The sequence below is a fragment of the Chaetura pelagica genome, unplaced genomic scaffold, assembly GCF_000747805.2.
Source record: "Chaetura pelagica isolate M959 unplaced genomic scaffold, ChaPel_1.0 scaffold15, whole genome shotgun sequence".
Lineage (NCBI taxonomy): Eukaryota > Metazoa > Chordata > Aves > Apodiformes > Apodidae > Chaetura > Chaetura pelagica.
In genome coordinates, this window is record NW_009953507.1 from 68336 (window position 1) to 92014 (window position 23679).

The window sequence follows — 23679 nt, forward strand, 5'->3', positions numbered from 1 at the left end:
TGGCTTGTTAGCGTCTCAGCAGCCGCAGGTGGAACGGGCTCTGGAACACTAAACCTGGTTGGCAGAAAAAGTGTCTTTTTTTCCAAAATACGCGAACTGCTACAGCTCTAGAGGAAGTACATTTTTAGTGACGGTTGGTTACCGTTTCCATAGTTTATATTTTTACCAATTCCCTTCATGAAACACACTGTAGGCATCTTGTGCAAGTCCCTTTTAGATTCTGTTTATCACCTGGTGTTCCACAAAACGCAGTTTGTGAGTGGATCAGCTCAGCATCCAGTAATTTCCATGGGAACTGGCACATACGACGTACAAGAGGTAGTTTCAGAAGTTGGGCAGAGCAGTAGACTTCATGGGAAGCTACTTCATGGCTGTTTGTTGTAGAGAGGCAGCATGATCTAGGCTGTGCGACTAGAGTAGCAGCTGGTTTTGGCAACCTTTTGTTTTCTATTTTTCTGGTTAGCTCAGTATTTATTCAGGCAAAGAAGGGCCAGGAGTGCACTGCAGATTGTTTAACACTTTCATAGGGTTTACGGTTCCTAGACTAGAAGAAATTCTGGTTGCCAGTAATTACACACAGGCTCCAGTATCTTGCTCTGAAGTAACTCAGATGTTGCTATTTGAGAACCATGTATGAGTGTTTCTAGTCTTTTTAGAAAAGCGCCGAGGGAGTGACAGCCTTTGCTTTTAGATGCATTCATTTAAAGCATTTGAACTGTTTTTTTTTTGCACTAAGATTCTTGTGGAGTACAGGCAGAGGAGCGTTGGTTGGCAAATAAGTGCCAGGTGAAGAAACTGTTTCTGGAGAAGGAGAGTGGTTGTACATGCATGAATTGCTGTCTCAAAATCACATAGTTTGTAACAGTCTTGCCAGGAATCTTACTGCAATCCTTGCTTCTCAGGAATCTTACTGCAAGAAAATGGCCTAGGCAGAAAAAAACACTTCATTCAATTCAAATACTAACACGATGCGTTTATGACATCCATAAAACTAGAAGTATTTTGTATTGTAATAGCATACAATGGGTAGTATATATACTGATAGAACCAATTGAAACTTCTCAGATGATGATTCATGTGAAGGACTAAATCCAAAGAAGTTTATATTATACCAGGGGAGCAAGACATCCCTTTGAAGCTGTTAGGCCTACATTTTTCTCTTGGTTCAGTATATGCCCCAAGGCATGAGCTAGGAAACAAGGACTGGGGAATCAACTCCAGAGGACCAAAACACTTCAAAGAGCTGAAAGTACTGAACAAAGAATACAGGTAATGAGTTAAAATAATACAATTAAACATTGTGTGAAAGAACGCATAGGTACTATAACTAATACAAACTCACTAGAAAAAGGAAGAGTTAGTAAGCATGGTAAAAATAAATCTCAACAGAGCTTTAGGAGCTTTATTCTTTGGTATTCAGTGTTGGGAACAGGGGCATGAGCCTGGGTTCAGTGCTAGGGAAGCTGTTCTAGGACAGAATGACATTTTTATAAATTACTGATACAAAAGTTGGACTATGACAAGTTTATGTGCTTTTTAATCATATTGTCCTTTGGCAGATCAGTTATAATTGTCAATCTGTTTTATTATCTTTTGTGGTCACTGTGGGGGATGCTCATGTGTCACAGCCCTGGCAAATGACCTTGTATCTGCAGTGGTCATTTCAGCAGTTGAAGTAAGTAGTTCTTCATAGCCTCTCGTGATTTGATTTGATTTGATTGTCATAGCTTGATGTCTTTTGGCCTAACTTAGAATAAAAACACAATTTGTAAATCTTTTCCAGAAGCCTGTAATATTCTACTGGTGTTGTTAGGTCTCTTGCAGTCTTTGTGCAGGTTTCCTGTGCACCCTTTAGAATCGGGAGGAATCTTTACAGCAGCTTTGTACCTTACTGAGGATTGTAAGGTCTTGGCCTAGGACTTGGGCTCTAGCTACAAAATCTTGCTTTGTAGTTGTGTATGCACAAAAATGACCCAAAACTTAATATGGTATCAGGAACATGAAATTGAGGGAACCTAAAATAAGGGCCCCAGAAATTTTTTAGAGTAGAAACCGAACTGTGAAGCTTTAAGTGGTTTTTGTTGACACTGTTGTCAAATGCAGAGGGTACAGTAATTGTGTGGTGAACTTCTGGGCAAAAAGAATAATAGCAAATACTGAGAAGTGCACAGGAAAGAGAGCAAAAGGAGTTTCAACATAACGAGCAAAAGCTCATGCTTGAGAGAGGGAGCTTTCAGATAAGATGCTGGCTGAAACACTTGGAATTGTGAACAAAAATTTATAGAGTTTGAGCCCTTCTCTGTTCTGTGGTGCAGGACTCAATACATTATTTTTATTCAAATAAATTGGATCAATTAAATAATTGGATATATTACCAATTTTGTGTAAGAATAAGTTGATCTCCCTAAATTGGTCAAAAGGGGTAAAATATGATCCTGTTTTATATCTATGGTAATATATGTTAGAGTAAACTGGCTCCTAGCATTTCTTGAAAAAGATGTGTTACCCAATTTCCATTAAATCGTAGGCTTTGAAAAGTTACAGATAATGAAAGTATTGCATGGTGTTTCTTCCATGAACAGAAGGGCTTAATTACTTAAGACACTTTTGCTTGGCTACGGTCTCTTTTTTCTTCCCCTTTTCTAACACAGTTTACAGCTGTGTTCTAGTGCTGTGTATGTTGTATTAATTTCCATGTTTCAGTATATTAAAACAACTGTAACGCTTTAAAATTCTTCAGTATTGACTGACATGATGAGAAGAGCAAAATCTACAGTTTGTACAAATTGAGAAGTAGTTTTAAATTTTTTCTAGCATCCTTTAAAGGTGATGCCCTTCAGAGCACTGCAGATTTAATTGTGTCTTGGTTACAACAGTGTTTCAAGTTTATACAAAAGACCCTGTCATTGCTGTAGCTGTCTAGATGCCAACATCTTCAGGATAAAAGCATTCTTTTTTTCTTTTTTTTTTTCATTGCCTAATAAGCAGGAGGACTGGATCCAATGTACGCTGGCCATTGCATGTCACTGCTGCCTGCTAGATTTAAAATACATTGTTTAGTCATCACGGTGTTCTCTTAAGTATGAATGTCAGCACAACTGAAGTGTGCAGGGTTTATCTGAACACTAGGGTTAGTAAGAAAAGATGAAGAAGAGTTCTACAGTGAAGATACTATTCTTGATAGATTTCTGTCCTCTTTCTAACTTCCCAACTTCTTGGGATACTTGAATACTTGATTTTTATCTGTAGTTCATTCTGTGAGAATACTGCATTGTGAGTAGCTTCTACTCATTTGAAACAAGAACCATATTGTTCAATATTGTTATCACTGGCTATTATAATAACTAAAATGGTAAATTGTGAGGGAGGTTTTATTTAAGATACCAAGTAAGGGGTAGTACTCAAATAAAAAAGAGACTTGAAACTTTTAAAATGTGTTGTTCTGATTTGGAAAGAGCCCTATGAGAATGTAGTACAGTCATTTTCTAGTGTGTTCTGTTAATTAAAATTCAGGAGGCATTTTCCTGTTCCCTGGCTTAACTGAAGTTTTTGCTGTGCTTTTGTTCCATATCTGAATAGACGTTGTTGAAAGCCAAAGTGTAAGGGAGAACTTTTCAAAGCCGGCATGACTCACTGAACGGTGAGAATATCACAAAGTGTACAGGCAGCTGTGTTCACAAGACTGTTTTAGACTGACAGTTAACTTTTCAGTTGAAGGTAAGCATGAAGGTTTTAACTGTTGAAAAATCTGTGGTAGCTTAATTCTAATTTAAGATACAACTCAGGGTATTTGAACAGGTTGGCAAGCAGTGAGATGGTCAAAAAAGGGGGAAGTGAACATGAAAAATGATTGATACTGGGTAAATTAGAAAAAGTTTGCTGTAATTGAGCTATTGTGAACATATGAGTTCACTGGATTCACAGTAAAGTCTGTAATTTTAGATACCTGATAAGAAGTGTTGAAATAAAATACAAGTTAATAGCTAAACATGTTTAAATATGTTTTCTGTCTTAGAGTTAAAAAAAAAAAAAGGAAAAAAATAAAAAGCTTTGGCTACAGAGTTACACTTCCAAAAATGGGTCTTAGATCTGGAAATAAAAGTCTGTTGAGATATGATAGATACACAAACTTCCCTTTTGTTGGTATTTATACTCTATTATTAGGAGCTGTGGCTATGGGATGTAATTTACTTACTGCATGCAAGTAGGTTGTTAAGAGTGTTTACATATTTTGAAATGTAAATACAGCTCATTACTAAATGCTGCTTTTATTTATTTTATCTTAAATAGGCAAAAACCTAGTTGAGCACTGATGTGAGTATGTGAAGGATCTAAATTATATTATTCGTCTTTCTCCATCATTTGCATTTCCATTATTATTATTACTTAATTTCCTTTGTGAAGTGTTATGACTAGGGAAGAAGGTTACAGAGAAGAATTTAGCTATGACAGGATGCCAACTTTGGAGCGAGGAAAACAAGAGAATGGAAATTATATACCAGATATCAAATCAAGTGACCTTCAGCTGTCAAAAAGGCTGCATCCTTGCTTTAGTTACAGAACATGGATCTTTTCTCTGCTGATGGGAGTAAGTACTTAAAATGACAAAATTGAAAAATGTAGGTGAGGTCACAGTGCCTAGTAATCTGTTCAGTTTCACATAGTTTTGGGGACTCTCAATTCCATCACTGTTCTTATTGAATATAAATATTTATACAGAAAAGAACATAGCAAATTCAGAATGTAACATTTACGTGGTTAATGGTATTTAGATAATGATGCACTAATTGAAGATGCTACATGCAGTCTGATTTTTATCTTTAAAATTAATCATATAGCACAAACAGAGAGTGTGGTAGTGGTAAATATCAACCTCAATGTACATAATAAGTTTTTGGTAAAGGATGTAAGTATCTTGATCGTATGCATTCTTTTAACATGTTGAAAGTACTTCACTTGCCATGATAGCATTTTGGCATAAAAAGTATATATAGGATTTTAGTGTCACATTCATATTTCAGGGTTCAGTAGTCATGTAGTTATTTGGTAGAATCTTTGGTAGAATCTAAACTATATATTTCTGTTTCTTATGTGAATGTCTCAGTGATTGGAATTTTTGTATCACTGCTAGAATCATAGGACACTGATCTTGCCAGTACATCATATGCTTTTTCATGTTCTGAGCAAAGTTAAAGTTCATTATAGCAATTAGAATTGGACATTTTCTGTCAGCTTACGCATTTTGAAGAGTTTTTTTTTTTTTTAGCTAAAAATGTTTCACCATTAATACAGTAGTTAGCTAATTTTGCACAGTGAATAAAAATATTACCTTATTTTTCTGGAAACAGCTGAACATTTTTTCCTTTTGGACAATCTGTGAAACTTGGATTTCCTTTCAGATGTACTGTTATATATCAAGAGAGCAAAAGAAGAGCTGCATTTCTTTGCATTAAATTTTCTCAAACTTAGTTGTTAAAAAGCACAACTTTCTTTAATTTGATTTTTTCCCATTTACTGAGTTTCTGTGAATGGTTGGAGATACTAAGATTTAGAGATCATTTGCAAGGACATATTGCACAGAAGCATGAGTTTTATGGATAAATGAAAATCCAATTTTATTAATAAACTAATCTAATAAATTCCAATTAGATTTTTCTCCCAAGTATTATAGTGGTTAATTTAACTCAACTCTTTGGAAAGGCAGTGCCCAGAAAGGAATGTCTGTATGCTGAGCAACAGAAGTCATAGTGAACAGAACTGTCTACTTCAGGAAGCAGTTGGAAACTGTACAGTGACATCACAGTGGCTGCTAGTGTGGGCTCTTGTGCAGGAACAATTCAATATGCCTCAAGCACAATTTCAAATTGTGTTCTATAAATACTGTCTTCCAGTTTTCCAGAATTCTCTCTGTGTGTGCTTATACACATGTATGTCTGCCTTATTTTCTGTTGTTTTTTCAACAAGGACTTTTTAAAGATCCCCATGATTTTGTAACATGAAAAAAAAAATGCCCAAACGTGACAGGAGGGCCATTCTGTCTCTCATCTTCCCCAGCCCCTTCAAAGAAATGCCAACTCTGAGACACGACAAGCCAAAAGAAAAAATGTTAGTAGAATGCAAATAAGTTATTCCTGAGGGTTTAAATTATAATTATGAAATAAGCAGATTAGCAAGGGAACAGGAGGAGTCAAGTATTTATGGGTGTGCCACTGGACCAAAGCAGGAAGAGATTTTGGAGACAGGAGTATAGGTGGAAGAATCTTCATCAGTGTATCCTAGAATTATTTTTGTTACTCTGTCCTAGTTGGTAATTGCCCAGCTGCCCACATGCATAATGAAATCTGGTGGAGCCAAGCAGAGAATGCAAAATAGAGGCTTAGTTGAGGTTTCTGAAACATATTTGTCACTGAGCACTATGATTACCTTTTGAGGATTTTACTAGGTATTTGCCAAGTCAGGGCACAATGCTTGATTCAAACATTATTATATTGTTCAGTATTAAGTCTTGTTAACGAGCAACACATCTTCAGAACTCAGCATGCTTTCATATTTTGCTTCAAGCTCATTCACACACAGACTGCATTAGTTAATGTTCATCAGCTTAATTTGAAAGAAATTACTGATTTATATCTGACTAGTTGCTTTAAAAATAGCTTTATTAATATTATTTTGTTTTATTTGTTACTTTGCAGACTTGTCTCCTTATGACTTCTGGGTTTTCACTATATCTGGGAAATATTTTTCCATCTGAAATGGATTATTTACGTTGTGCAGCAGGTTCAGTAAGCATTCTTAATTATTTGCTGTGGCAATTTGACAGCAAAATCAGTAATAAATAATTTTTGTGGGTTTGTCTTTTTGCTACTTAACTCTATTTACTACTAACTTTATTCATGGAAGGTTTAATTCTATTTAACAGTTCTTTAAATGGATTTTCATCCCATGATTAAAGGAATAGCAATTGTACTAAAGACCACTGCTTTGTGCTGCCATTTTGGGTAACCTGCTCACTGCTGACATGCAGTAGTTACTTACCTGCATGAACAGTTTTTCTGTGCTTGATTTTGAGGAAGTTTGCATTTTTTCTGTATTTGGAGAATTTCCTATGTAAATGCTATCAGAATTTATTTCAGATTGTATTTCAAATTACTATTTTTTCAGTGTATTTTGCCATAATATTCAAGTACTGAAGCAGACAAAAAAGTTCTCATATATTACTTTATCAGTATAATATGTATTAAAGATGTCTGAAGTTTTCCAAAGTCCATTATTTTTTACTATATTTTGAGGGACTCATATTTGGTTTATTGTGTGATATATGCTTAATCTACACTTTAGATCTGTGCACATAAGATGAATCTGATGTACTTGCTTTTTTCATGAGAGGGTTCTGTTCTGTCATTGTTATTTTTGCAACTTGATAAATGAACATAGCAGAGATCCTAGGCACAATTCTTGGAGTTTGGCTTGACTCAACAGAGCAGATTTTACCAAGTTCTTCAAATTTATGTTGAAACTGACCAAACTTCAGTTTACACAACCATGACTTTGTTTAAGAGAATGTGGAGGGCCAGTTTGGAAGTACCAGTGTTTTTATTTTCCTGCTCAAGGACCTTATGCCTTCTAGAGTTAATTTAAGCTAACGAAGGCATGTTATGCCTTATGAAAGACTTTCTTTCCTTTACTCATCACATTGTACTGGTTAGCTGATCAAAACTGAGGGATATGGAAGGCATTATTTACACCTCTAGTAATCCTCAGGACCCAGTTGTAATTAATGAGCTTAGACAAGACTGAAAGACTTTCCTTAGAGTTTCTAATCTTCTGTTTAACTTAACTGAAATGTGAATTCAGACCAAATAAAATACATGTATAGAAAGATAGATAAAATTATTTCTGCAGAGTATCCCACTAGTCTTCTCTTTTAATTTTCCCAGTGTATTCCTTCAGCAGTTGTGAGCTTCGCTATAGCAAGGAATAAAATTAATGTGGTAAGTATAATATTTTTATTGGCAATTATACATATATATATTTTTTCCTGTGGTTAAAATGGAAGATGAACCCTTTCTGAACATGTTTTTCAGATACCAAATTTTCAGATTCTGTTTGTCTCTACATTTGCTGTTACAACAACGTGTTTAATTTGGTTTGGATGCAAACTTGTCCTCAATCCATCAGCTATAAATGTAAGTTACTAAAACAACTACTAATGAATAACGCTATGTCAATCTTTGTTTAAAAAAGAGGGGAGGGAGAGATTATGTAGCAGTAACTTTACTTTTACTGAGTAAGATGACTGGAAAAGTGATATTAGAGATGAAAATTTATATGGCTAAAAGATGCACAGTATGATTCCTTAGAGGAGATTAATATGAAAATTACTTTCCTTTCTCCTTGTATTCAAAGTGCAAAACCAGGAATTAGATCTTTAAGTGTGATCCAGTTTGGTCAACTGACTTTATTTTTTCTGTTGACTGTAGCAAGTTTTGGTTTGTTGTTTTTTGTTTGTTTGTTTGTTTGTTTTTAAAGAGCAGGGCCACAAGAGAAAGTGAGAATAAATTAATAGCTCACCTGTAGATTAGCCATTTTTTAGGGTTGAACTGTACTGAAATGAGGTGTCCCAAACAGTGCTACTTCTAGGACATTTCATCATTAAGTTAAATATAATCCTTTCCTGGATGTTCTTTAATAGATAGCTCTCAGGGTAAGAGACCTGATGGACAAAAATGAGTGGAATGTTGTGTGTGCTGACCACTGCAACTGAAAGGGTTCAGATCTTTAACAAGATTCAAATTAACTCCAAATTGGGTATATATGTCTGTTGCCTCCTTGGCAGTTGGGTGTCTGTACCTCCATCATAATTGATAGTCCAGTTACTGGAACCCTGCAGCACAGTCTTGTTTGCCTCAGTATCGATAGCTCAGGAAGGATTCTGTGGCCTAAACTTGGAACACATCTTATTTTAAGTATGCTGTGAGATAGTCTGCCTGACTTCTGCTTCTGCTCTGGATAAGTAGGAGTCTCACATCAGTCCTGTGTCAAACATCCCTTTTCATAGAATCATAGAATCATTGAGGTTGGAAGGGACCTTAAAGATCACCTAGTTCCAACCCCCCTGCCATGAGCAGTGAACCCTACCACTAGACCAGGTTGCACAAAATGTTGTCCAACCTTGTCTTAAAAACTTCCAGGGATGGTGCATGTTCAATAAGCTTAAGAAAAAATACTTCAAATGGCACTGGCAGCCAGTGTAACTGAACCCCACCTCTAGCAGTTGGCCCGGTAGCTGTCGGGGTTCCTTCTCTTGTCTGTATAGACTGGATCTTCCCTGGCAGGAAGCCTAGGCAATGTGAGTGCACACAGATACTGGAGTGTAGGAGCTTGATTTGGCTGCCCAACCATAAGCCTGAATCTCCATGAGGTATGTGCTGGCTTGTTCTGCCTCGTTCTAGCTGCTGGTGCAGGAGGGCATCAGTCTCCTTTAGGCATGACTTGTCAAACTCGTGCAGATTTCTTCAATCATCTGTAGGGTATCTTAAATAGTGTTAAAAACACACATTTAAGCAACTATATTGAATTTTAAATTATTTACTCTTGGAATTAATTCAACCCTTTCATACTGTACCAGTGAACCATATTTTTAATACCTGGTGCAGGTTCAGAGCAAATGTAACTAAGTTTGTACTAATCTGCTGCTTTCTCCCTGGTTGCACTTGCATGTTCCATAGTCATGCAAGAGGATTAAGAGCACAGGTTACTTGGTGCTTTGCATCTGGTTATGGATTTTATGTACTGTGGTAGTTGTCATTTTCTTTAGTGCTTACAAATCTGACATTGAATTTTCCATTGTTATAGATGGTATAAAAATACTTAGTTTTAGCTTTATCTGTATTTCTGTTTAAAAAAAAGACAACAAAAAAACCCGCCCAAACTCCAAAAAATGAAGTTTGGAGATTTTCACTTAGGTGCTGAACTGATTTTAAGAATAGAAGGCTCTATCTGATACTCTAGACATGTCCTATCAGAAAAAAAAACAACAAACCAACAACCTAGATAAAAGTTAAAAATTCTAATTTATTTACTGCAACTTTTCCAATTTCTGTTATTTACTCCTTATAGGTAGCACTGTACGAGCTGGTCCTTCAGTGTAGTTATGGTGCTTCTGGACTCAATCTGTGTCTACTTGGCACTGCACTCTATGGTGTGGCCTTGTCAGCTCATGTCAGTATCAGCACTACATGTCAAAACACATCCAAATAATGGGAATTTAGAGGCTGGGTTAAATATTGTCTTGCAGGCCACATGTTTGACAGCTCTTCTGTAGGTTCTGAATGGAGTCAGTTCTTCCTCAACTTTTGGTTCTTTGCCCAAAGTCCTGACCTAACCACCAAATGTCTTCTTCTACTGCTGGTGAAAGAACATGGTACTTTTGAAGACAAGAAAAGGAGATGCACTCTGTCCAACTTGTGTGCCTCTAGAAAATTATTCAGCCCACGTAGAGTAGGCTGTTTATCTACCACTGTTCATGAGATAATAAGGAACCAAAGATAAATGTTCATTATTGCATTCACTGATTAATCTCTTGAAGATGAGCAATGGCAGGAGGAATGGCAGCATCCATGTTTTTGCACAGTAATGTAGTCTGTTAGACCTGCGAGAGCTGTGAAACCATGAAGAGCGTTTCTCTGTGCATTACTAGCACTAGGTAGAGTACAGGGCCAGGATTTTTGGCCAAGTTCTTTGGAATGTCTTTTCATCCAGCATTAAACACTGTATCACACCATTTGGATTGCAGCATAGGGGTTGGGAGCCTTTGGCCTTCCTTCTCTCCCCTCTAGTCCTTTGCCTTAGCCCTTGAACTAGTCAGGCATGCTGTTGTTTGTCCTCTTTCTGTTCCAGTGAATCTTCCATGATTTGCTGCAGTGTTCTGGTTTCACATGAGAGGTCCTGCAAAATGCAAATGTACCCACTTGTGATTAAGTCCTCTTCTGGAAGAGTGATAAAATCTTCAGGCAGAGTATTGGTGTAGATGAAATAAATATTTCTTTGTTAGGTTAGGCATTCTAACTATTATGTCAACAGCTAGGTGTTGTCCTAGAAAATCACAAAGAAGCAAGAAAATGGTTAACAAAGTATCTAATTAATAGATATTTCTGAATGTCACAGAAAATAGACTGTTAGATCCCACCCTCTATTTTTAGTAAGGAAGATGTAACTCATTTATGTCTGGGATTTTACTGACAGATAAATTTCAACTTGATTCTACTTATTCTGCTGGAAATCTTCATGGCAACTACTGTGATCATTTCAGCTAGGTCCACTGAAGACTGCTGTATGAGAAAGCAAGTAGGTACTGTTAAGGACTAAAAGCATCTCTTGTTAAAAAGTATTGGACTTTTCCTGTGTTACATTGACAAGGCATGGATTACTTGAGTATGTAATTTCAGAATACATGGTAAAACTAGATTTGAATAATAAATAAAAGTACCATACAAAACAGTAATAGCCTCTTTAAGAGCACAGTGGTCCCTCTGCAAAATGATCTGAAATTACACAGCATGATCAGGCATGGCAAGTGTTTTATGTATGGTTAGTAGAACAAAACTTAATGACATATAAAACATGACAATACTGTGACTTTTATATAAGCAAGCAATGCCTTTTTGAAGTCTGAGGTGGACAAAGTAATTTGTCATGTATACCAATTTGGTATAATCTGGACAAGGAATATTGGCTTCTGGACTTGGGGCTATAGATAAAAGTTTCTTTAGTCACAAGTGCTCTCCCAGATCTCATTCTTGTTTTTCTACAGTAGTACACCTTCTAATTAATAATGAAGCAAATGTGCTATGCCATTTTGTGTTCCAGTTGAAGTACTGCTTGCTAGATAAAGTTGTGTAGTGTACTGTCCTCTTTCAGTTACTGTTTATCCTCATCAGTAAAATCTGAAGGCTCAGGAAGAAAGTACATATTTTGAAGGTGGAAAGGGAAGACTAGGTGACCATATTTCATTGTTCAACAGTGGTTGCATAACAGTTAATCTGGGACTACCTAATTTTTTTTAATGTGATTGATGTGATCTGACACTGGCAAACACCACAGTGTCTCTCTGTCAGCTCTGATGGGACAAACAAACACAGCATGCCACTGCTAGGATCTGTAACAAGTTGTAAAAATGCTAGAAAGAAATGTATTGCTTAGTGTAGTTTTTTTTTTATCATGATTTTTCATTCCCCTCTAGAATACTGCATATGACAGCACCATTGTTTTGAGCAATGTCAGCTTTCCTGCTCGAATTCTGAAGTCATACTCAGTAAGAAAAGTGTTTTATTTTATTTCTTTAAATAAATTTGTTACTTCATCTTTCTATGTGGTAAGATCCTTTAAAGCCAGTAAGAGATCAGTGTTGATAAAAGCTGAAAGAATAAAGACATAAATGAGAGATATCTAAAAATGTTTCCTTTTAGAATATTGCAAGATAAGTGATAACTGTCATGTATGATAGGAAGGAGGCTACTTAATGAGTTAAAGATAAATAATATAAACTGAACTGTTGTTTACTGGAGCTAAGAAATAAGAGCATAATTATGTATAATGAAGCTGATATTGTTTTCACTTAAGCTGGCTGGAGTTTTGCCATCTTTTAGATCCCTAAAACAGTGCATGGCTAATGCTTAGCTAATTGCATAAATGCATTTTTTTTTCCTTTGCAGTCAGCTCCTTTCTATATGCACATAAGAAATTTGGTGTTCAAATGCACTGTTAATAATTTGTGTGCTCTTTTTTGTTCTAGGTAATTGAGGTGATTATTGGAATTTCATCAGTATTTGGTGGAATAATTGCTTTGAATATGGATGTTCTAGTCTCAGGTCCATATCTATCAGTAACATTCTTTTGGATCTTAGTTGCTGTAAGTAGTGCAGAATGAAGGTACTAATTTAAAACAAAGTCTGATTTTTCAATTTTTTTTTTAGTTTTCGTTTTCCTTTTCCCTACTGGAATATTTATTTGACTCTAATTGGTGAGTGCTGCTTAGCAAATAAATTAGCACTTCAATATCCTTAATATATTTATGCAATATTCTCATTCTATTTTGACTTGCAGTACTTTGGTTCTCATAAAATCTTCTGATACATTTTCTGTCCTCAGTTCAGTAAAATGAAAATGAGTAATATAGCAAGACTATTAGAAGTGAAGTGTTATGTCAGACAAGTCCTAGGTTTTAGAATACTTCAGGCTGCAAAATAAGAAGTTGAGTTTAATTTCAGCGTAGTAGGATCCTTATAACATCACCTTTAACCTGTCAGCCTTATCTATAATAAAAACCTGAAACTGATTGGTAGCCCTTGTTCCTAGTACTAGTCTGTACCTAGGAGCAGTGAATTCATAAAGGATGCTGTGCTACCCTGATTGCTATAAATTGAACCAATTGAGAAAGAAGACAATGAACATTAAATTTATATATGGCTACAATGTCTGGAAGATCCCTCAGCATGAAATGAAAAAAGAGTGTAAGTTTTTGAGCATTCAGGATTCACAAAGTTCAGTAGGGTTAATTATTTTTTTATGTGGATGTGTCAAGTTTTGAGGATAATCTTATTTCAGTATGTGAAGGATTACTACATGATACTCATTAAGTGCAAGTTCAATGAAGATTAATTTTATTTCCATTTGACTAATTGATTCCTAATACTGTCATAATAAGTATATACAGTTTTGCCTTTTTCAGGAAATTTAGGATGTGATCTGTGACTAATGGGAATCACTGTGACAATTGTAATTTGTGTGATTTTCAAGTAGGTAAATATTTATTTTGTTATGATTTTTTGTTTAGTGCTTCCCAAGTGCTATTGCAAGTCACGTAGCTGCTGAATATCCAAGTAAATGTCTGGTAAGAGTGTAAAATCTTTGATTTTGTCATTAGTGTGGAATTATGCTAAGAAAGCCTGCCTGTGATAGTGGGCACTACTCATTCTTCTCAGTTGTGTTCTGTTACTTCTACAAAATGTGACAGTAACAGGTAGCACAAGTGTAAGCCAATATTCCTGATAAATCCAGTAAATCCTTTGGACACTTAATTCCACCAGTTCTAGAAAATGATGCAAAGAACTATGTATTGGGTTTTTTGTACTGGTTCCTTGGGAGTGGGTATTACCATAAGAAAATGGTATTACCCACACAATGTATGAGGTTCTGGGTATGCCCAGAAGTGCTCTCATGCTCCTGAACTGAGGTCCTTTCTCTTCTGTTCTTTCATTTTGAGCTGTGGTTTCTGGAAGAAGAAAATTAGGTGTTCAGGTTGAACTGGACCTAGAACATGTTTTAAACAAATTCCTCATCTACATAATTAGCAACAAGGACTGAGAATATTTAATAGGATGCATTTATTCCTTGACTGGTCCAGATGACTAGTTAAGTCTTCATAAACATCTATTCTAAGTTATAGTCTTGCAGCCATATTTAAGTCAGTAATGACGCATGACCCCAGCTGAAGTCAGAATTTGATCCTGTAGGATTATATAAAAATGAAAACTCAGCTGCTATTATATTGAAATAAATGTGCTTTAAAGCACTCATTTATTTTCATAGTTATTTTAGGTGGCAAGTCTGCTGTATCTTCTGTTAATTCTCATTATTTCATACAAACTGAAGAATAAATGAGAATTCTACATTGGTTGTCTAAGCTGAGTATTGCTTCCTTTATCTGTATATGAAAGGCACTTTTACAATCAAGCAAAGATCCCATCATGCATATTAAATCGAAAATTAATTACAAAACAACAGTGTTTTGGCTAGGAAACTTAATTTATTAAAAAATTGCCTCTGTATCTCTGTGTGAGATACAGTGCTATACACTTCTACAAGCTTCTGTTATGCTGGCTTCAAGGAGATGTGACTCACAAATCAAAGTTTTAACTTCGCTTTATTCCTACTTAATATTTCTTTTCTTATTTCTTAGGTTGAGGTCCTGATTGCCATTAGCAGTGTTACTTCTCCTTTGTTGTTCACAGCTTCTGCATACTTATCCTTCAGCATTATGCAAGTTGTTGACATCTTTAAAAATTACCCACCTGCTGTTAAAGTATGTATTCTTATGCAACTGAAAAATTAACAACTAGCTGTTACAGTAGCAACACAAGAATGAATTAGGAAGTATAAGAAGGCAAGGTACTACTCTATAAAGATTGAATAAAATGTTATAGAAAGTATTAAATAATTCTTATTTGAATAATGATACAATTTGAAGTGTGTTAATTCTGTTGCCACCTGAAATTAAAAAAAATGGGATATTATTCTAAAGTAAAAGTAATATGTAATATGTAATTATGTTCTCCTTGAGGTCTTTATAAATATATAGTATATAAATTGAATATTCTAGCTTTACTTGAAAACACATTTTTCTGTTTCTTAGGTTGTCTGCCAACAGGTGGCATGTCGGGATTGTAAATTTACACCTAGATTCATTCAAGCCAGGACTGGGGCAGAGAAGAAAAAAAGATTGCAAATCTCAAAGCATTTCAGTATGAAGTGTTACCAGTGTATTGCTGAAGAGCTTTCTAGGGCTTTACCATCAAAGTGTTTAGCAATTCCTGATGACATTTAAAAAACCATTTGTGGGTTTTAAAATAGCGTCAGTAAGAGTCTTGACTCTTCGTACCCACTAGTCCTTGAGTACTCTTGTAATTTTAGAAGAGAGGGAAAATATGTCTTAAAGTGAGATCTCAGGGATAGGAAAGCCAGCTTTTGAGTATGTGATCCTGTTCAGATACTGGAAGAACACAGTGTGTTGTTTGGCCTCAGGAAGTGGCCGTGGCTTAACTTGCTGTCTTTAAGTATCTCCTCCTGTCACACATGTTGGAGACAGAAGACTGGACTGTCCAGGCAATTGGGGTGACCCTGCAGAGCATTCCTGAAAGTGCTGTGCTACTCTTGTCTGGATGCAGAAAGAGTGGGCTGCAGAAAGAGTGGGAGAGTAAACAATAGAGCAGAAGGTGACAGCAAAGCAGACAAGGACAGTGACCTCATTGGCAAATGATGCAGTCCTACACTGCCCAGAAAAAGGCAGGTCTGGCCGTGATAACCAGGTTCAGCCAGTAGATCAGAGATTGCCAGACAAGTCCATAGTAGTGAGGCAGATCCAAGGTCGGCCAGGAATTCAAGTCAGCAGGGCAAGGCCAGAGCCAGCGAGGCACAAGACCAGTCCTAGGCCCAGCTGCAACAGTGCTTAGGTCAGAACCAGCAGTGAGGCTATATTTTAGAGGATAGTTTCCTCAATTCTGTTTTATTTCTAGAGGAAAAAAAACATTTGGCAAAAGAATATTTTGTTAACAATGATCAATCTGTTCTATTTTTAGCAAACTCAGGCACTCAAATTTCAATGGAAGCTTCATGCTGAAATAAACTATAAATTAAATTTTGAGTTAAAAAATGAAATCTTGAAACATATCTCAATGGGTGGGAACAGCAAAAAAAAATAATAATATTCAGGTAGTTAACAATATATTTAATGTCTCTATTTTCAGCAATCTTATGATGTACTTCTGTTGCTTCTGATGTTGATGCTGCTAATTCAGGCCTGCCTTACTATTGGAACTGTTATACAGTGTGTAAATTACAAGACAAAAATGAAACTACATGATTCATCGTGGACAGCATCCCAGGTTAAAAAACAGGAATACAGGACAACAGAGGTATGTATTTATACCCATTATAAAATTTAAAAATCTGTATTAAAAATATATATATTTGTAATGTTTTGTGTTACTGAATTCAGATTAAAAGCGGCTCTGTAAAGCTGTAAAGAGGCTAATACACTGGTGAATTTTGTAATAAAGGGATAATATTTTGTTGGTTAAATGATAACTGAGGCATGACAGACTCAGTATCTGTAAATCTGTGACTAGTCCTATTAAGGGAAAAACAGTTGTAAGGTTAAATCCCCATTCTGTTCTTATTTGTACTATGAGCTCCCAATTACAGACGAGATTCATCATTGTACTGAGATAAAATTATTGTCCTACTGTCCTACTCCACAAGATGCAGGTCCATAATTGCTGTTGATCTGTTATGATGAAGTTACAGAAAAGATAATGGGCCTTGCATCACCATGTTCTGATAATGAGATAACCATCTGGTAAGGAAGGAATGGATTTAACCTGTCAATGCTAGCAGAAGTTTTGGGCTATGGAATGAGAGTACTCTATGTAGTTGTACCTTTCCAATTCTTGTGGGGGTGTAAATTACTAAGCTGAGTTAGTTCTCTCAAGTTCCCTAAACTGTGAATGGGAAAAGCTAAGAACCAAGAGTGTAGAAACAGCAATGGGCAAGCTGAGTCAGTGGCTACTTCTGTTGTACAGTATGAAGTGTAGTGAGCAGAGGGCACCTGGAAACCCAGGTCTCTCCATGTCCCAACTACACTACCAAAGTTGGTGATAAAGATCAGAATTGATATTTCCCTCCTTTTCTCTCCTGTGCTTACATGCTCAAGTTATCCTCTTATATACAGATTTGGCACAGCCTGTGTAGGTTTATGGTTACATCTATGTCCTAGCAATAGCACTGTATCCCTGAGGCTTTCTGCACCTCTGCTGTACAGGGCAAAGCCTTGTATCCTTAGGAGAGAATAACTCACCTTAACTGGATGCTTACTGCATGGCCCACCACTAAAAAGAGAGTGCTGGCTTCAGGCCCTGCTCTAGAAAGAGCATCTGCACTGAAACAGCACTGGATAGAAAGCACTGGGAGCAGGGACTGAAATTAAGACATACAGCTGGCAATGTAAAATGTGAGCTGTGGATTTATGTTCCCTCAATCTGCTGAGGGCATTTGGCATAGGTTGCTTATTTTCTGGATCTGTGTCCTGAGAGTTACATTCTGTATAAAAGATGAAGCACAGCAGCACTTTCACTGCTGCAAGTCAGATTTTGGAGCACAGGTCATGACATAGCCAAGCAGGTCTGTTCTGGGGGCGATTTACATGAAGATGCCTAGTTCATAAGACACTGAGAAACTGCGGGTGAGTTAAATACTAAAGGAAGCACTTTGTCCAGAAAAGCAATACCTTTTTGCTTACCTTTTAGTGTTTAAACACATGAATAATGTTACAGATGAAGTTGTAGGTCCCTCTGGCTTCTCAGGAGTCTGTGTTCTTAAGCAAGACCTTGGTTTGCTTGCTTCAGTTGCACTGTAAGAGGCTAATTCTGGCCTTGCGTTTAGAGATTGAAATGCTCGGGCTTTTAGTCACATTTTGGCAAAGATCTTGAAAAAATGTCCTAAGCAACAAGTTTAGAATAGGAATTTGGCCAAGTTTCTTTGACCCAAGTGTCTCAAGTCTTATACAATTTACACTATTGCATTTAGATAATAGATTTGTAGTATACAATCTATAAAAATATACAATTTACAATGTATAGGATATTTTAGAAGCTCAGACTGTGTAACTGTCTATGTTTACATTCTCCTCGCTTCTCTCAGATACTTCTCTTCTTGATCTTCAGTTTTTAACCAAAAACTGTTTTGTGCTTCCATTTGTCTGAAATTTGTTTGCTTTTAGGTTTCCAATAATACCTTAAAGGACTTCGACAAAGACAAAGCCTGGAAAGCAGTTGTGGTGCAGATGGCTCAGTAGTTTGGATTCTGGAAATGCAGCCAATACAGTACAGCCCAATACAGTAAATCAGCTGTTTGTATTAAGAAGACTTAAAAACTTTTCAGTTTATAAACAGCAATATAGTTACAGCAGTAGGAGCCATAGGAATAACACAGTAAATAATGTTTCTTTCTAGTAAGTTTAACATATATTGATAATACTTTTAATAAATCTGTCTTTTCTGTCATTATCTGTATCTGTTGTTGCTTTAGAAGATTTCTTTAAAAAAAAGGTAACGAGTCACATGGATTTCTGTTGATGGCAAAGTAAAATAAGACAATATGTAGTAGGCTTCATGTATTTGCAAGAGGTTGTTATAACTGCAGTTATGCAGTCAGTGTGACTGATAAATGCTTTTGTAAAGTTATGAGTACATGTCATAATGGATATTTTTGCTTATACTTCACTTTTGTAGGAGTTGTGAAGTTGTTTTGCATCTCATTGCTTTTATATAAATTAAAGTCTTTATTATGTGGAAACTCAAGGATGTGGATTAACATTCTAATTGGAGAAGTGAAAAAGGTATTCTTTCCTCTTAAGCTTCCATTTCTGGACTGTTAAATGGGGACAGGACTTGTTCTGAGTGACCAGACACAAAATCTGCTACCCAAAGTAAAAAAACACAACAACAAAGAGAAACAATCAGCCAAAACCCAGGAGATATTACTGATATTATGAGATTTTTTTCACATTTAGTTTATTTTCCTAACTATCTGAAAAACTTACAGAACCTCAGTGCCCTTAAACAAGGGATATCCCCCATACAGATTGCCTTTTTCTCCTAGCTGAATTCTGTGTATGATTTTGTAGATTTCAAACATGTTAATAGGCTCTTTGGTGTAACTAGGGAGACAGCTGCTGACAAGGTAGTGGTTTTGGGGATGTTTTCCTGTTTTTATTGTTTTCTGAAAGGTTCTAGAATTTTGAGGTTAATTCCTCTTTTTACAAAAATCTGAAATAGCACAAATAATTTGTTCAGAGCATGCTGCAAAGCTTGTATTTTTGTTATTGGAGAGGAGAAATAAAGATAGGGAAAGGTATGTGCAATACGGAGCCCTTTAGGTATGCTAGCTTGTTTTTTTGGGGGTAATTTTTTTGTGGCATGTTAGTGCTTGGAGAATACTCTTTCAAGTTTAGAGCAGAGCTTCTTAAGAACATTTTTACAGCAACCTCTCTGTTCACCTAAAATAGTGTATGGTTTTGGTCCAGGCTGATACATCAACAACCAGAGAGTGCAGCTGTTTTTCCCTTAAATACTGCCAAATCTCATGCCTCTGCAGGTGGTACTTGTGTGAGCATTGTCTCAAGAAGGCAGGTAACCAGTAATGTATCTGCTACAATCTTACAATTTTCATAAAGAGAAAAAGTTAGTTTTTGCTTGTACGCTGTTTTTTGGAAGTTGTACAGAAATAGTGACAGCTCTACCTAAAAATAAACATCCAAACAACTTTCTAAATCTCATGCATAGATTGAAACTGGACGAAGACTCTAACTGGTGTATAAATTCTTCCTGAATCACTGTAAAGTGAAAAGATAAAAGTCATGTAGAATAGCGTGAATGTGTATTAACTGCTTTCTTTTGTGTGGTAAAACATTTGCCTTCATTTAACTGTATTTTCAAGTTCTGTTATATTTAAGTTCATGGCTGTCCCTTTGTATCACAAGATCAGAGGGTGGGGAAGATGGCTGGCCTGGTTGAACAGGGAGCTTTTGCTGGGACTTAGCTTGGCAAAGGAGGGTTTATGACCTCTGGAAGAAGGGACAGGCAACTCAAGGAGTACAGAGATTTCATTAGATCATACAGAGGTGAAATTAGGAAGGCAAAAGCCCATCTGGAGCTCAACTTGGCCACTGACATAGAGGCCAACAAAAAAAGCTTTTATAAATACATCAACAATAGGAAGAGAAGCAGGGAGAATCTCCATCCCTTACTGGATGTGGAGTGAACATTGCAACCAAGGATGAGGAAAAGGCTGAGATACTTAATGCCTTCTTTGCCTCCATCTTTAATAGTCAGACCAGCTTCCCCCAGGGTGCTCAGCCTCCTGAGCTGGAAGATACAGATGGAGAGCAGAACAAGGCCCCCATAATCCAGGAGGAGGTAGTGAATGATCTGCTTCTGCACCTGAACACTAATAAGTCTATGGGGCTTGATGAGATCCACCCTAGAGTGCTGGGGGAGCTGGCAGGAGGGCTTGCTAAGCCTATCTCCATCATTTATCAATAATCCTGGTCAACAGGGGAGGTCCCAAATGACTGGAGGGTGGTTAATGTGACACCCATCTACAAGAAGGGCTGAAAGGAGGATCCAGGGAACAACAGGCTTTGTCAGCCTGCCCTCGGTACCAGGAAATATTGTGGAGAAGCTCATCTTGAGCCAACCAGCATGGGTTTATGAAAGGGAAGTCTCGCTTGACCAACCTGATCTCTTTCTATGACAAGGTGATCACCTAGTGGATGAGGGAAAGGCTGTGGATGTTGTCTACCTGGACTTTGGTAAGGCCTTTCACACCGTTTCCCACAGCATTCTCCTGGAGAAGCTGGCAAATCATGACATAGACAAGTGGGCAAAAAACTGGCTGGATGGCTGGGCCCAGAGAGTTGTGGTAAACAGGGTCAAATCTAGTTGGTGGCTGGTCACCAGTGGTGTCCCTCAGGGCTCAGTTTTGGGGTCAGTCTTGTTCTTCACTGATGATCTAGATGAGGGGATTGAGTGCACCTTCATTAAGTTTGCAGATGACACCAAATTGGGCAGGAGTGTTGATCTGCTTGAGGGTAGGAAGCCTCTGCTGAGGGACCAGGAAAGGCTGGGTCAATGGGTCGAAGTTCAATAAGGGCAAGTTCTGGGTCCTGCATTTCGGTCACAACAACTCCAGGCAATGCTATGGGCTTGGGGAAGAGTGCCTGGAGAGCTGCCCAGCAGAAAAGGACCTGGGAGTGCTGGTTGGCAGCCAGAAGAACGTGAGCCAGCAGTGTGCCCAGGTGGCCAAGAAGCCAAACAGCCTCCTAGACTGCATCAGGAATAGCGTGGCCAGCAGGAGTAGGGAGGTGATCCTGCCCCTGTACTCAGCACTGGTGAGGCTGCACCTTGAGTACTGTGTGCAGTTCTGGGTCCCTCACTATAAGAAGGACACTGATGTGCTGGAGCATGTTCAGAGAAGGGCAATCAAGCTGGTGAGGGGTCTAGAGCACAAGTCTTATGAGGAGTATCTGAGGGAACTGGGAATGTTTAGTCTGGAGAAGAGGAGGCTGAGGGGAGACCTCATTGCCTTCTACAACTGCCTGAAAGAAGGTTGTATGGGGGTGTGTGTTGGCCTCTTCACCCAAGTGAATAACAACAGGATCAGAGGAAATGGCCTGAAGTTGTGGCAGGGAAGGTTTAGATTGGGTAGTAAGAAGGATTTATTTACTGAAAGACTGGTCAGGCACTGGAACAGCTGCCTAGGGATGTGGTGGAGTCACAATCCTTGGAGGTATTCAAGAAACATGTAGGTGTGACACTTCAGGGCATGCTCTAGTGGCTGGTTTTTTAGGGGTTTTTTTGTGTGTGGGTGTTTTGTTTTGTTTTTTTGGTGGGGGTTTTTTGTTGTTTGTTTGGGGCTTTTGGGGTTTTTTTTTGGTTGGTTTTTTTTTTTTTTGTTGTTGTTTTTTTTTTGGTATTATGGCTGGACTTAGTGATTTCAGAGGTCCTTTCCAGTAATGATGATTCTGTGAGTCTGCTCTCCACCAAGCATTGAGAACCTTTTAAACAGCTACGGATCTTTGTTTTGCTGTCAGGAGTGGCTGGGAAGCACCTAGTGACAGGATAATAGATGATGTTTACCTTTCTTTGAGGAATGTCCTGGTTTGAGCCAGAATGAAGCCAATCCTGAGTCAAGCTGTGACAGGGAGCTGAAGTATTTTCATAAGAGATTAAGAAAACAGCATTCATCAAAAAGAAACAGGAAAACTGAATCGGCTAAACAGAATGATTAAATTAGAATTCAGATTGACCCTGAAGTAATGGTTGAATATGACTGTATCTGAGGTTTTTTTAGTCTTCTTAGATTAACAAGGGGAAGGAATAGATGGGAATAAAAAAAACAAAAGAGGTTGTTGCAGAGCTATCAGCCATAGATTCTGTTGTCCAGTGAAGATGACCACCCCTGGGCTCCCTGCCTGGCCATGGATCCCTTCCTGCCCTGTTCAGCCCAGCAGGGACTGCCCAAACTGCCAGTGACAAGACATTCCTGCACACACCTAGTAGCCTAGGAGCCCCACCATGGATACTGCTCTGGAGGTTAAATTATCTTATCCTATGCAAGAAAAAAAATCATGGAGGAAAGAGGCAGGCTCTTCAAACCATAGTTAATGTAGAGCTGGCTGCTGATGTGAAAAGCCTTTCTCAGTCAGAGAAAGCTCCACTGTAAATCTCACCCTGTGGGTAAATGCTTTTGCAATTCACTGCAGCACCTACTGTGGACCCTGCACTTTTTAGCTAAGTGTTTTTATGTGTTTGTGTTGAACACAGAGAAAATTTTGATTGCTTGTAGCATTAAATAGGGTGTGCTGGTAGATGATCCATTTCCACAGCATAGCTGGGAAGCCTGTTCAAGGGACAAAAATCATTGCCCTCTCTGAGGTCGGCTTGGTGAGGTGCTGTGTTATAACGGTTTCTGCTTAGGACTGGGCGGAGAGTGCCCCTCCTGCCTTGCTAGGTTTCAGTAGAATTGATGCCACAGACTACTGCTTAGCCATGACTTAGGGTCCTAGCTTAAAAGAAAAAAAAAATAATTAAAATAATAGCCTTAGATAAAATAAACAAATCTGGCTCAATCATCTTCTGAAGAAGTAAAGTGTGCACCTGGTGCATGAATCCTTCCTCAACTACCATTTTAGCTAGGAAAAGCTAGGAAAGCCAAAGGGGAAAATTGCAGTTTTAAGAGCATTTTTTAATCCTTTCTGCTCCTGCAGGAAAATTTCTTGCAGCATCTCACCAAGAACAAGAACACACAGTTGATTATTTTTATTTTTTTTTTTTTTTTTTTTTT

The 23679-nt window shown here is 37.5% G+C and overlaps 1 protein-coding gene across 1 annotated transcript; it reads left to right on the plus strand.

Moving 5' to 3' along the window:
• The first annotated feature begins 3669 nt into the window (after window positions 1-3669).
• On the plus strand, window positions 3670-19133 carry MLC1 (megalencephalic leukoencephalopathy with subcortical cysts 1). The gene is made up of 12 exons (XM_009999444.1): window positions 3670-3717; window positions 4405-4588; window positions 6693-6782; window positions 7938-7991; window positions 8085-8186; window positions 11245-11346; window positions 12242-12313; window positions 12794-12910; window positions 13835-13891; window positions 14960-15082; window positions 16524-16691; window positions 18554-19133. The coding sequence occupies exons 2-12, from the start codon at window positions 4409-4411 to the stop codon at window positions 18626-18628; spliced, it is 1140 nt and encodes a 379-aa protein (XP_009997746.1). The 5' UTR covers window positions 3670-3717; window positions 4405-4408; the 3' UTR covers window positions 18629-19133.
• Window positions 19134-23679: the final 4546 nt, after the last annotated feature.